Source organism: Oncorhynchus gorbuscha, linkage group LG01 (genome assembly GCF_021184085.1).
Source record: "Oncorhynchus gorbuscha isolate QuinsamMale2020 ecotype Even-year linkage group LG01, OgorEven_v1.0, whole genome shotgun sequence".
Taxonomy (NCBI): domain Eukaryota; kingdom Metazoa; phylum Chordata; class Actinopteri; order Salmoniformes; family Salmonidae; genus Oncorhynchus; species Oncorhynchus gorbuscha.
In genome coordinates, this window is record NC_060173.1 from 94880063 (window position 1) to 94894843 (window position 14781).

The window sequence follows — 14781 nt, forward strand, 5'->3', positions numbered from 1 at the left end:
TATGCTGCCACTTTCCCCCCTAACTTGTCCCCTCTTGGTCTCCTGACACCTGAACACTGTATATGCTGCCACTTCCCCCCTAACTATATTTTTCACACTCCCTGTGACCGTTAATGGTTAATGTATATTTAAATTATATTTATTTTAATGTTAAGATTCAAGTATTTGACCATTCAAATGACATTTAGACTGTAAAAGATGGCCTTTAGCACATTTCTTATCGAGGGTATCAGTCTTGCATCAAATAGTGAATTCCACTGTATGCAGAATGTTGCATGTCTGCACAGTGTTATATTTTCATAGCTCAGTGTCAGCAAATATCGTACAGTAAATTTTGGACTACAAGAGAGTTGCAAGCCTGCAAAGGTAGAGTTATTTAAGGATTTGATTGGGTCGATTGGGTTCTGGAGGTGTGTGGTTACAGCAATCAGTAAATATAAGTTAACATCTTGATTCTCAGGATGTTAACGCAGGGTCGATGTGGCCTGTGGTGGTGGGGCCCAATGTGATATCTTTTCATGGGGCCCAAAATCCCTGGCAGCACCCTGATCAACAAGCACATCAACTTCACCATCCGCCCATTTAATTGGGAGACCACATTGAAATTTTAAGCTTGTACAGTGGGGCAAAAAAGTATTTAGTCAGCCACCAATTGTGCAAGTTCTCCCACTTAAAAAGATGAGAGAGGCCTGTAATTTTCATCATAGGTACACTTCAACTATGACAGACAAAACGAGAAAAGAAATCCAGAAAATCACATTGTAGGGTTTTTAATAAATTTATTTGCAAATTATGGTGGAAAATAAGTATTTCGTCAATAACAAAAGTGTATCTCAAAACTTTGTTATATACCCTTTGTTGGCAATGACAGAGGTCAAACGTTTTCTGTAAGTCTTCACAAGGTTTTCACACACTGTTGCTGGTATTTTGGCCCATTCCTCCATGCAGATCTCCTCTAGAGCAGTGATGTTTTGGGGCTGTTGCTGGGCAACACAGACTTTCAACTCCCTCCAAAGATTTTCTATGGGCTTGAGATCTGGAGACTGGCTATGCCACTCCTGGACCTTGAAATGCTTCTTACGAATCCACTCCTTCGTTGCCCGGGCAGTGTGTTTGGGATCATTGTCATGCTGAAAGACCCAGCCACGTTTCACCTTCAATGCCCTTGCTGATGGAAGGAGGTTTTCACTCAAAATCTCACGATACATGGCCCCATTCATTCTTTCCTTTACACGGATCAGTCGTCCTGGTCCCTTTGCAGAAAAACAGCCCCAAAGCATGATGTTTCCACCCCCATGCTTCACAGTAGGTATGGTGTTCTTTGGATGCAACTCAGCATTCTTTGTCCTCCAAACACGACGAGTTGAGTTTTTACCAAAAAGTTATATTTCGGTTTCATCTGACCACATGACATTCTCCCAATCTTCTTCTGGATCATACAAAAGCTCTCTAGCAAACTTCAGATGGGCCTGGACATGTACTGGCTTAAGCAGGGGGACACGTCTGGCACTGCAGGATTTGAGTCCCTGGCGGCGTAGTGTGTTACTGATGGTAGGCTTTGTTACTTTGGTCCCAGCTCTCTGCAGGTCATTCACTAGGTCCCCCCGTGTGGTTCTGGGATTTTAGGTCACCGTTCTTGTGATCATTTTGACCCCACGGGGTGAGATCTTGCGAGATCGTGGGAGATTATCAGTGATCTTGTATGTCTTCCATTTCCTAATAATTGCTCCCACATTTGATTTCTTCAAACAAAGCTGCTTACCTATTGCAGATTCAGTCTTCCCAGCCTGGTGCAGGTCTACAATTTTGTTTCTAGTGTCCTTTGACAGCTCTTTGGTCTTGGCTTTAGTGGAGTTTGGAGTGTGACTGTTTGAGGTTGTGGACAGGTGTCTTTTATACCGATAACACATTCAAACAGGTGCCATTAATACAGGTAACGAGTGGAGGACAGAGGAGCCTCTTAAAGAAGAAGTTACAGGTCTGTGAGAGCCAGAAATCTTGCTTGTTTGTAGGTGACCAAATACTTATTTTCCACCATAATTTGCAAATAAATTCATTAAAAATCCTACAATGTGATTTTCTGGATTTCTTTTCTCATTTTGTCTGTCACAGTTGAAGTGGAGCTATAATGACAATTACAGGCCTCTCTCATCTTTTTAAGTGGGAAAACTTGCGCAATTGGTGGCTGACTAAATACTTTTTTGCCCCACTGTATCTATTGGAGACCCAATCCATAATATAGTATACTTATCATAGTTGAGTTTTAGTCCAGAGAAACTGGACCATTATCCAGGTCTTCAAAAAGGCTCTTCAAGGATGAAGATTGAGGACTCAAGAGAATGCTTTAATCATTGGTGTACATTGATATTTTTGTCTCTAATCCATTCCTTTTTAGCCCCTTAAAGTTATTGTTGATCTGATTTTAAAGCTAACAGTTCAATGGTCATATTAAATAGGTATGGTGACAAAGAACAACCTTGATTTACACCTCTTGGCAATTCAAAGAGAAGTAACTGTTATTTATTTTTGTCATAGAAGATTGTTGTATGTACATTTTACCCATTTTACGAGAGATTCTCCAAAGTTGAAAAAATCCAAGCACTTACATTGCATTCGGAAAGTATTCAGACCCCTTCCCTTTTTTCACATTTTGTTACATTACAGCCTTATTCTAAAATGGATTCAATAAAAAAAATCCTCATCAATCTACATACAATACCCCATAATGACAAAGCAGAACACAGCATATAAAAAAATACAAAACAGAAATACCTTATTTGCATAAGTATTCAGACCTTTTGCTATGAGATTCGAAAATTGAGCTCAGGTGCATCCTGTGTCCATTGATCATCCTTGAGATGTACACCTGTGATAAATTCAATTAAATGAACATGATTTGGAAAGGCACACACCTCTATATAACGTCCCACAGTTGACAGTGCATGTCAGAGCAAAAACCAAGCCATGAGGTCGAAGGAAGAGTCCATAGAGCTCAGAGACAGGATTGTGTCTAGGCACAGATCTTGGGAAGGGTACAAAAAAATGTCTGCAGCATTGAAGGTCCCCAAGAACACAGTGGCCTCCATCATTCTTAAATGAAAGAAGTTTGGAACCACCAAGACGCTTCCTAGAACTGGTCGCCCGGCCTAACTGAGAAATCGGGGGGAAAGGTCCTTGGTCAGGGAGTTGACCCCAATCTTGACAGAGCTCCAGAGTTCCTCTGTGGAGATGGGAGAACCTTCCAGAAAGACAACCATCTCTGCAGCACTCTTCCAATCAGGCCTTTATGGTAGAGTGGCCAGATGGAAGCCACTCCTCAGTAAAAAGCACATGACAGGAGTTTTGGAGTTTGCTTGGAGTTTGCCAAACGGCTAAAGGACTTTAAGGACTATCAGACCATGATAAATAAGAATCTCTGGTCTGATGAAACCAAGATTGAACTCTTTGGCTTAAATGCCAAGTGTCACATCTGGAGGAAACCAGGCACCATCCCTACAGTGACGCATGGTGGTGGCAGCATCATGCTGTAGGGATGTTTTTCAGCGGCAGGGACTGGGAGACTAGTCAGGATCAAGGGAAAGATGAACGGAGAAAAGTACACAGAGATCCTTGATGAAAACCTGCTCCAGAGTGCTCAGGACCTCAAATTTTTACATTAGCACTTACTGTACTTGGCTAACTCCCAAATTGAGGAGTCTCCTATTCAGTCTAAGGTTGGTAACTTACACATGTATACAGCCCCCTCTGGTGGTCACAGTAGACAGCAGCAGTGGTGAAGTGAATTGAGAAGAGCAGTGGTTCTGCTTCCCAAACTTCTCTGTGACTGTCAGTCAGTCTAGGAATGTGAGTGATCCAACACCAAAACCTCTTCTTGGTATCCTCCTGTGACCCACACAATAAACAAAGATGATATGTTGTAATATACACAGTTTACTCTTTCCCTAGCCCTGTCCCTAATCTAGCCCTTACTATTACCACAGGACTGCACCCTGAGACAGTCAGCCACTAACACACACACACACTGTATACACACCCACGTACACAAACAAACACACACACACACACACACACACACACACACACACACACACACACACACACACACACACACACACACACACACACACACACACACACACACACACACACACACACACACACACACACACACACACACACACACTTGTCATGCCTGCCAGGTGCCAGCATTTTACGCTTTGCATAACAAACTCTCCCCACACTAAAATAGTCCAGGGTCTCTGAGCCACTATCTACTACCACACCATGACACAAAAACACACACACACAGGCAGCCAAATAGGAAGTGATATGGCTGAGCAGAGAGACATGGCAACAGACACATTAGGGACACTAGTGGTGACAACACAAACAACAACAACCACACAGCAGCCTAACAAAATACTTTGGTAACACATACTATGTTATAGTATTCTGTTTCTTCTACATGTAACCTACACAATCTATGCAGTATCAGATCTTGATTGTAGAGAAAACAATGTATTAGTGGGTTTTTTGCTCGTCTCAGTTATATTGATTCAATGTCTCTTTGAAAGAAATATCTCAAATATTTAAACTAGATGGCCGTAAGAACAGAGTCGACTGTAGTATTTGTCAATAAGACTGCAGTACCTGTTAAGTCCAGAAAGTGGCAGTATCTTCATGTTCTGTTGGATTTGGACATAATGTTTACTTGGCTTTCCTACACTGGCTGATATCACTCTTTTATTTCTTTTGGCAAAATCTATTCAAATATCACATGTCTTTTTCCATAGAAATAATGAATTATATCTGAGAAGCAACCAAGTAAATCTCAAGGACAGTACTCCACTGTGTCAGTGTTGCAGTCAGCCAGCCAGCCAGAAGGTGGCGGGCGGCCGACACCCCAGCTACCCTGCCAAATACCCTGCCCAATTTACTGCTGAGAGTTAGAATAGTAGAATACACAAAGTGCATTTTTTCTAAATTTGGTTGTGCATTAGGAGTTTTTCTGTTATTATGTCAGTCCCTGACAGCCACTCAATTTGCCCATGTCAGCTAAACATTTTTAGATTGGCTAGACTAACTTAGGGCCCCCAAAAGGCTAGGGCCATCTCTGACTGCATGTGTGGATATGGATGTGGGTACACAGACCCGCGAGCTACTGCGGCCATGAGTTCAGATCTTTTGTGGCTCCCACCCCATCAAAGTTGCCCATCCCTGATTTAGAGAAACCTGAGGGGATGTTTGTGTGTGTGTGTGTGTGTGTGTGTGTGTGTGTGTGTGTGTGTGTGTGTGTGTGTGTGTGTGTGTGTGTGTGTGTGTGTGTGTGTGTGTGTGTGTGTGTGTGTGTGTGTGTGTGTGTGTGTGTGTGTGTGTGTGTGTGTGTGTGTGTGTGTGTGTGGAATGTAGTGCAGGTTAAGGCAGGCTAATGAAGGTGAAAGCTGCTGGGCATGTTGACTCTAGAGACAGAACTAGCCTTATGGCATGAATATCTCTCTCACACACACACATACACATACACACACACACACTTCCCTCTCTCACTGTATTAGCCAATAACATCCTCTGAGTAAGAGGAACAATATCAGCTTATAGCATATTCTCATAATATTCTGTGGGCAGACTCAACACACCTCAGCACTGAGTAAAAGGTAAGTATACCACTTCATTACATTTCATTCATCTTCATTTTGGACAGTTGTTTTTCCCCTGTGTCTGTGTGGGTCATTGTTTAGTTGCTGTAGGCCTATTCCTTCAAATGTCTTAGCCAGTCTAGTCCTCTGCTACACCAGGACCTGCCTGTGTCTCTGGTTCTCTCTTTTTTTCTCCTCTCTCTGTCTGTGTGTTTGTTTGTCTCTAGTTTGTGATGACTGTTCTTTTCTGTTAAGGTCACAGGTCCTTGTGACATCACCTTCTGCAGACCTTCTGCAGATGTTTGATTGGGTTGCTCTCATGTTGGTGTAGAGATTGACATCGGTCTGATATGGGTGGGGTTAGGGATTGTGATATTGTCTGCAGTAGCACGCATGCACACAAGCATGCATGCACACATACAAACACACACACAATAAAGTCCCAACGAAGCTTGCACATTTTGTTCCTTGGAAGCTGTGGGAACTAAAGTTTTTGGTTTCCCATTGGTTTTGGTAACGAAACCATACGTTTCCTGAACGGTAAAACTGAAAGTTTTTTAAACATTCAGAGAACGGAGGTGAACATTTTGCCTGTTCTAGGAATGTTAATCTTTAGGTTGCAGGGAGGTTCTGAGAACTTTTTACTATGGTTCCTTTAAAGTTTTCCTGGCAGGTTATATTAACTTTATGAGAACAGAAATTATAGTTTATTTTATGGTAATTAAATAACATTCTGAGAACATGTTTCAATAAGAATTTTAAAAACAGTGCTAGCTTAGGTTAACTGTTTTGAACTCCAAGCACAGATAGGACCCATGGAAATAAATGAGCTTCGGCATTAATCATGCAAACATATTTATTTTGTGGCATGGTGTCAGTGAGATTCAAACCTATGATCTCCTGTTCTCTATCCATAGAATTAGTCCACTGTGCCACCAGGATGGAGCTTTGCACGTGATGTTATTTTTAACTCATACAAAGCAGTTAATTTGAGTCTATTCAAACAGACCCCATTTCAAAGGAAACAAGCACTCGTTAAGATCAGGTGTGGCCAATTAGTAGGCGCAGCCAACACTCCTGAACATACAGTCAGTCTGCTGCCTCAGTTTGTATGATGGCAATTTGCATATACTCCAGAATGTTATGAAGAGTGATCACATGAATTGCAATTAATAGCAAAGTCCATCTTTGCCATGCAAATGAACTGAATCCCTAAAAAACATTTCCACTGCATTTCAGCCCTGCCATAAAAGGACCAGCTGACATCATGACAGTGATTCTCTTGTTAACACAGGTGTGAGTGTTGACGAGGACAAGGCTGGAGAGCACTCTGTCATGCTGATTGAGTTTGAATAACAGACTGGAAGCTTCAAAAGGAGGGTGGTGCTTGGAATTATTGTTCTTCCTCTGTCAACCATGGTTACCTGCAAGGAAACACATGCCATCATCATTGCTTTGCACAAAAAGGTCTTCACAGGCAAGAATATTGCTGCCAGTAAGATTGCATCTAAATCAATCATTTATCGGATCATCAAAAACTTCAAGGAGAACGGTTCAATTGTTGTGAAGAAGGCTTCAGGGCGCCCAAGAAAGTCCAGCAAGCACCAGGACCGTCTCCTAAAGTTGATTCAGCTGCGAGATCGGGGCACCACCAGTACAGAGCTTGCTCAGAAATGGCAGCAGGCAGGTGTGAGTGCATCTGCACGCACAGTGAGGCGAAGACTTTTGGAGGATGGCCTGGTGTCACGAAGGGCAGCAAAGAAGCCATTTCTCTCCAGGAAAAACATCAGGGACAGACTGATATTCTACAAAAGGTACAGGGATTGGACTGCTGAGTACCGGGGTAAAGTCATTTTCTCTGATGAATCCCCTTTCCGATTTTGTGGCGCATCCGGAAAAAAGCTTGTCCGGAGAAGACAAGGTGAGCGCTACCATCAGTCCTGTGTCATGCCAACAGTAAAGCATCCTGAGACCATTCATGTGTGGGGTTGCTTCTCAGCCAAGGGAGTGGGCTCACTTACAATTTTTCCTAAGAACACAGCAATGAATAAAGAATGGTACCAACACATCCTCCGAGAGCAACTTCTCCCAACCGTGCAGGAACAGTTTGGTGATGAACAATGTATTTTCCAACATGATGCATCACCTTGCCATAAGGCAAAAGTGATAACTAAGTGGCTCGGGGAACAAAACATAGATATTTTGGGTCCATGGCCAGGAAACTCCTCAGACCTCAATCCCATTGAGAACTTGTGATCAATCCTCAAGAGGCGATTGGACAAACAAAACCCACAAATTCTGACAAACTCCAAGCATTGATTATGTATGAATGGGCTGCCATCAGTCAGGATGTGGCCCAGAAGTTAATTGACAGCATGCCAGGGCGGATTGCAGAGGTCTTGAAAAAGAAGGGTCAACACTGCAAATATTGACTCTTTGCATCAACTTCATGTAATTGTAAATAAAAGCCTTTGACACTTATGAAATGCTTGTAATTATACTTCACTATTCCATAGTAACATCTGAGAAAAAACATCTAAAGACACTGAAGCAGCAGACTTTGTGAAAATGAATATTGTGTAATTCTCAAAACCTTTGGCCACAACTGTACTTAACAAGATAGAGGACAGACGGAGTTTTGTTGATGCTAAGAACAGAATGTATATGTTTTAAAATAACATTCTTTGAACCTTCTTTGAACATTACTAAAGTTTTTCTTGTGGTTTTTATGAAAAATGTCTGAACGTTCTCTGATCAATTTGACACCATGACTTTAAATAGAACCATGAGGAAACCTGTAGACAATGTTATGCTGATGTACTGTAATTCCCAAAGAAGAACGTTGTTTCTTAACATTCTCTGAAAGATTTGAGAACATTCCCAATGTCAATCCAGTTGGAGAACATTGCTAGAACATTCCTAAAATTTTAATTGAATATAGCCATGTTTGAACTTTTAGGAAACATTCTGTTGGAAAAACACGAGATGAACTGCTACAAAAAAAACTGCTAAAGCTAAAGAACACTCTGTAATGTTCACAACTACATATACTAAAGCTAAAGAACACTCCGTAATGTTCACAACGACATATACTAAAGCTAAAGAACACTCTGTAATGTTCACAACTACATATACTAAAGCTAAAGAACACTCTGTAATGTTCACAACGAACAAAGCTAAAGAACCGTAATGTTCACAACCACATATACTAAAGCTAAAGAACACTCTGTAATGTTCACAACCACATATACTAAAGCTAAAGAACACTCTGTAATGTTCACAACTACATATACTAAAGCTAAAGAACACTCTGTAATGTTCACAACTACATATACTAAAGCTAAAGAACACTCCGTAATGTTCACAACCACATATACTAAAGCTAAAGAACACTCCGTAATGTTCACAACCACATATACTAAAGCTAAAGAACACTCTGTAATGTTCACAACCACATATACTAAAGCTAAAGAACACTCTGTAATGTTCACAACCACATATACTAAAGCTAAAGAACACTCTGTAATGTTCACAACTACATATACTAAAGCTAAAGAACACTCCGTAATGTTCACAACCACATATACTAAAGCTAAAGAACACTCCGTAATGTTCACAACTACATATACTAAAGCTAAAGAACACTCCGTAATGTTCACAACTACATATACTAAAGCTAAAGAACACTCCGTAATGTTCACAACTACATATACTAAATCTAAAGAACACTCCGTAATGTTCACAACTACATATACTAAAGCTAAAGAACACTCCGTAATGTTCACAACTACATATACTAAAGCTAAAGAACACTCCGTAATGTTCACAACCACATATACTAAAGCTAAAGAACACTCCGTAATGTTCACAACTACATATACTAAAGCTAAAGAACACTCCGTAATGTTCACAACTACATATACTAAAGCTAAAGAACACTCCGTAATGTTCACAACTACATATACTTTGAAATCGGGAGATGTGGTCAAGAAACACTGGCATATTTTATCATCGGACCCAACTTGGCCGGCTGAATTTAAAAATCCACCACTTATTGTGTATAGGAGAGGTCGCAATTTACGCGATAAATTGGTTCATGCCAACTGCCAGACCCAAAAGAAAATCAGCCAGGCACTTTTTCGCCCTCTACCAAATGGTAGCTATAAATGCAGAGGATGCGCACAGTGCAACAACATGATAAAGTGTGAATATTTCTGCCACCCACACACAGGAAAATGGTTCCAAATAAATGACATTATTACGTGTCCCACCACCCATGTTATTTACATTATTACATGTCCATGTGGGCTCTGCTATGTCGGTAAAACCTCTTCTCTCAAACAGAGAATTAGTGAACATCAAAGTTCAATCAGGAGAAACGACAGGGATTATCCAGTCACAGTACATTAGTACATTTTAATGACCTAGAGCATGAAATATTTACCTCTAGATTTTGTGGCGTAGAGAAAGTTGAGATATCAGACAGGGGAGGTGATATCAATAATACTCTGAGTAAAAGAGAATATTTGTGGATGTTCGCCCTCAGGAGATGATTTCCTAAAGGTCTTAATGGTGAAATGTCTATGTACAGTGCCTTGCGAAAGTTTTCGGCCCCCTTGAAGTTTGCGACCTTTTGCCACATTTCAGGCTTCAAACATAAAGATATAAAACTGTATTTTTTTGTGAAGAATCAACAACAAGTGGGACACAATCATGAAGTGGAACAACATTTATTGGATATTTCAAACTTTTTTAACAAATCAAAAACTGAAAAATTGGGAGTGCAAAATTATTCAGTCCCCTTAAGTTAATACTTTGTAGCGCCACCTTTTGCTGTGATTACAGCTGTAAGTCGCTTGGGGTATCTCTCTATCAGTTTTGCACATCGAGAGACTGACATTTTTTCCCATTCCTCCTTGCAAAACAGCTCGAGCTCAGTGAGGTTGGATGGAGAGCATTTGTGAACAGCAGTTTTCAGTTCTTTCCACAGATTCTCGATTGGATTCAGGTCTGGACTTTGACTTGGCCATTCTAACAGCTGGATATGTTTATTTTTGAACCATTCCATTGTAGATTTTGCTTTATGTTTTGGATCATTGTCTTGTTGGAAGACAAATCTCCGTCCCAGTCTCAGGTCTTTTGCAGACTCCATCAGGTTTTCTTCCAGAATGGTCCTGTATTTGGCTCCATCCATCTTCCCATCAATTTTAACCATCTTCCCTGTCCCTGCTGAAGAAAAGCAGGCCAAAACCATGATGCTGCCACCACCATGTTTGACAGTGGGGATGGTGTGTTCAGGGTGATGAGCTGTGCTGCTTTTACGCCAAACATAACGTTTTGCATTGTTGCCAAGAAGTTCAATTTTGGTTTCATCTGACCAGAGCACCTTCTTCCACATGTTTGGTGTGTCTCCCAGGTTGCTTGTGGCAAACTTTAAACAACACTTTTTATGGATATCTTTAAGAAATTGCTTTCTTCTTGCCACTCTTCCATAAAGGCCAGATTTGTGCAATATACGACTGATAGTTGTCCTATGCACAGAGTCTCCCACCTCAGCTGTAGATCTCTGCAGTTCATCCAGAGTGATCATGGGCCTCTTGGCTGCATCTCTGATCAGTCTTCTCCTTGTATGAGCTGAAGGTTTAGAGGGACGGCCAGGTCTTGGTAGATTTGATTTGGTCTGATACTCCCTTCATTTCAATATTATCGCTTGCACAGTGCTCCTTGGGATGTTTAAAGCTTGGGAAATATTTTTGTATCCAAATCCGGCTTTAAACTTCTTCAAAACAGTATCTCGGACCTGCCTGGTGTGTTCCTTGTTCTTCATGATGCTCTCTGCGCTTTTAACGGACCTCTGAGACTATCACAGTGCAGGTGCATTTATATGGAGAATTGATTACACACAGGTGGATTGTATTTATCATCATTAGTCATTTAGGTCAACATTGGATCATTCAGAGATCCTCACTGAACTTCTGGAGAGAGTTTGCTGCACTGAAAGTAAAGAGGATGAATAATTTTGCACGCCCAATTTTTCAGTTTTTGATTTGTTAAAAAAGTTTGAAATATCCAATAAATGTTGTTCCACTTCATGATTGTGTCCCACTTGTTTTTGATTCTTCAAAAAAAATACAGTTTTATATCTTTATGTTTGAAGCCTGAAATGTGGCAAAAGGACGCAAAGTTCTAGGGGGCCGAATAGTTTCGGAAGGCACTGTATGTTATGTTGTGAATTTGAACATAAATTATGTCCCTATTTAAGATTATTCTGATGTTTTTCGTACGATGTACCCAATGATTAATGAAAACTTGATAAGTCCTCATTGTGGTTTTACAGACGTGTTTAATAGGTCTTATTTACACACTTTATTATAATATTTATGAAATACATGTTGTTATATTTGGTAGCACTTATTTGTTTTTCCTTTGCCTCCAACCCCTTTCAATATGTGGAATGGATGTGGGTGGCGCTAGGTCTACATATGGGTGCTAATTTTATGAAATTCACAAAAGCTCCGACGAAGGCTCTGAGGCAAATGTGTAAACTTATTAAAGATCAGTGATACTATTAAGAGCAGTGTGCGGTTTCCTTTCTCCTTCATCTTGTTCAACTGTTACCATGCACCTGCAAAAATGATTGCTCAGATGTGCGAGTGCCTTTTGAATTTAGGAAACATTCTGTTAAAGTAATGAAATACCAAGAAAATAACATTATTTTGTACATTTTTAAAAATGTGCTGAGAATGTTCCAAAGCCAAGCCACTATCCTGCACCATTCCCAGAACGTTGTGGGAAGGTTGTATGCAAAATAACCATAGGACAACCCCGCTCTGAGTAACATGTGGTTAACTGGGAAACTGGAAAACAGGAACAGGAAAGGGTGTTCATGTGGGATCAGAGTGGCCATCACTCTGTCACCACTTCATGGTGACAATGTAAACTCTGAACTCTTCTGGCTCTTTCTCTGACCCTGTGTGTGTGTGTGTGTGTGTGTGTGTGTGTGTGTGTGTGTGTGTGTGTGTGTGTGTGTGTGTGTGTGTGTGTGTGTGTGTGTGTGTGTGTGTGTGTGTGTGAGTTCAGTGTAAAGAAAACGTGCTATAAGGGTGTGTGTGTGTGTGTGTGTGTGTGTGTGTGTGTGTGTGTGTGTGTGTGTGTGTGTGTGTGTGTGTGTGAGTTCAGTGTAAAGAAAACGTGCTATAAGGGTGTGAAGTACATAGTGAGCAGAGTACATATACACCCTACACACGCTGTGTACATACATACACACCCTACACACACTGAGTACATACATACACACACTGAGTACATACATACACACACTACACTCGCTGAGTACATACATACACACCCTACACACACTGAGTACATACATACACACACTACACATGCTGAGTACATACATACATACACACACTACACACGCTGAGTACATACATACATACACACACTACACACGCTGAGTACATACATACACACCCTACACACACTGAGTACACACACTACACACACTGAGTACATTCATAAACACACAACACACACTGAGTACACACATACACACACTACACACACTGAGTACACACATATACACACTACACACACTGAGTACACACACTACACACACAGACAGCTGTGGATGGGTTCATCTTGTGGGGCTCCAAGGGGGCTGTTTGGTATTTGAGGAAATCTGAGAGGATGAGATACATTGATGCAATAGTCGTTATGTCAATCAGTATTGTCAGTTCAGTTGAGCTCTCTTCTATCACAGAAACCCTCTCTCTCAGTCAGACGGATGCAGAGACAGACACATTGAGGGACAATGAGAGACTCCAGAGAGATCATAAGAAACTCCCGGGAGATCAAGAGAGACTACAGGGAGATGGAGACTGGGGCTGGCTCCAGGGCCGTCTCCAGGCATAGGCGACATAGGTGGTTGGTTAGGGCCTCCAGATGCTAGGGAGCCCCTGACCCACACAATTAATGTATATTAATATATTAAAACACTTTTGGAACACAGTGGGGGTCTCAACTTACGTACATAAGTAGGATAGTAGAATACACAAGGTGCAATTTCGAAATTGAGTTGAGTCAACGAACAAATTATAGTTAGTCTGGCCAGCTATCTAAACTTAGTAATCATGGCCAAATACCGACTGGCACGTAGGGCATGTGCCTAGGGGCCCTGACCTCCAGGGGGCCCCCATTGATTTTGTTAGCCACTTTCACTCGGATATCATTAACATGGCATAAGTCTTGGCAAAATGTGTGCAATTGACGGACATTTGCTTTAAAACGGCAAAAGAGATTTGGTTGGGCAAGCTCGCATAGGGCCCTCAAAAGGCTAGGGCCCGGCTATGGGGGGGGACACTGACATCCTATCAGAATGGGAATGTCATTGGATAGCTTGGCAAGATGACAAGCATAAAGAGGACAAGAAAGGGGGAGGGAGCAACAGGGAGAGGGGGAGAAAGAGAGGTAAAGACAATAGACTACTGCAGTACAACTGCCTCTTACCCTTTTTACCATTCTTCCTCTTTATCCCTCCTCCTCCCTCTATCTCTACCTGCCCTGGGGCTGAGGAGGGGGGCAGAGCGAGGAGCTGATAGGTGTGTTGGATCAGAGCCACACCCCTGATAGGTTATTCCTTTGGGTGTGTGCCTGGAGGTGTGTGTTTGTCAGAGATAGAGGTTGTGTGTAATGTAGCCTGCTGTTACATGAGACAGGGGAATGATCAGCTAAGGGCTTCCCAGGGGTGAGCTGACGTTCTGGGCTTGGAGAGGAGACTGGTGGGGGTCAGTGGTGGTTGTTGGCTGTCGAGCCTTGGAGCTTACTGATCACATACACGAGGAGGATTATTGTGAGTGTTTATCCACACCCTGGTGGACAGAGGGAAGGGAAGGAAGGAGGGATGAACTCTCTGCGGCTGAAGGAGTTGTCTAACTCAGACCTGTATAGACGCAGACAGGAGAGACCTGACAGCCTCAGGTGAGAAACTTTTCTCTCTACACCCCCCCCCTCGCTTTGATTTCTCTCTATTTGCCCATTCTGCAGAGTAAACAGACAGGAGGTCAGAGAGTGTATTGTAGTGGGGGGTGATTAGGGTTAATGCTTGGTGAACTCTGTATTGAAGAGATGCAGAGAACGTGGTCTG

General features: G+C 41.8%; 1 protein-coding gene across 3 annotated transcripts in view; it reads left to right on the forward strand.

The window, feature by feature from the left end:
- The window catches only part of LOC124046340 (LIM and senescent cell antigen-like-containing domain protein 1), a 98783-nt gene that overhangs the window by 16987 nt on the left and 67015 nt on the right, over positions 1-14781 (forward strand). Inside the window, exon 1 of one of the 3 annotated variants that reach the window (XM_046366654.1) lies at positions 5568-5651. The exons of 1 other annotated variant lie outside the window; for it this stretch is intronic. Coding sequence is in view for 1 of the 2 variants with exons in the window: in XM_046366635.1 (XP_046222591.1) it covers positions 14539-14615 (77 nt within the window). In the remaining variant the exon portion in view is untranslated. Of the gene's footprint in view, positions 1-5567; positions 5652-14337; positions 14616-14781 lie in introns of those variants that run through there. One more of the 3 variants, XM_046366635.1, reaches the window with a different exon arrangement.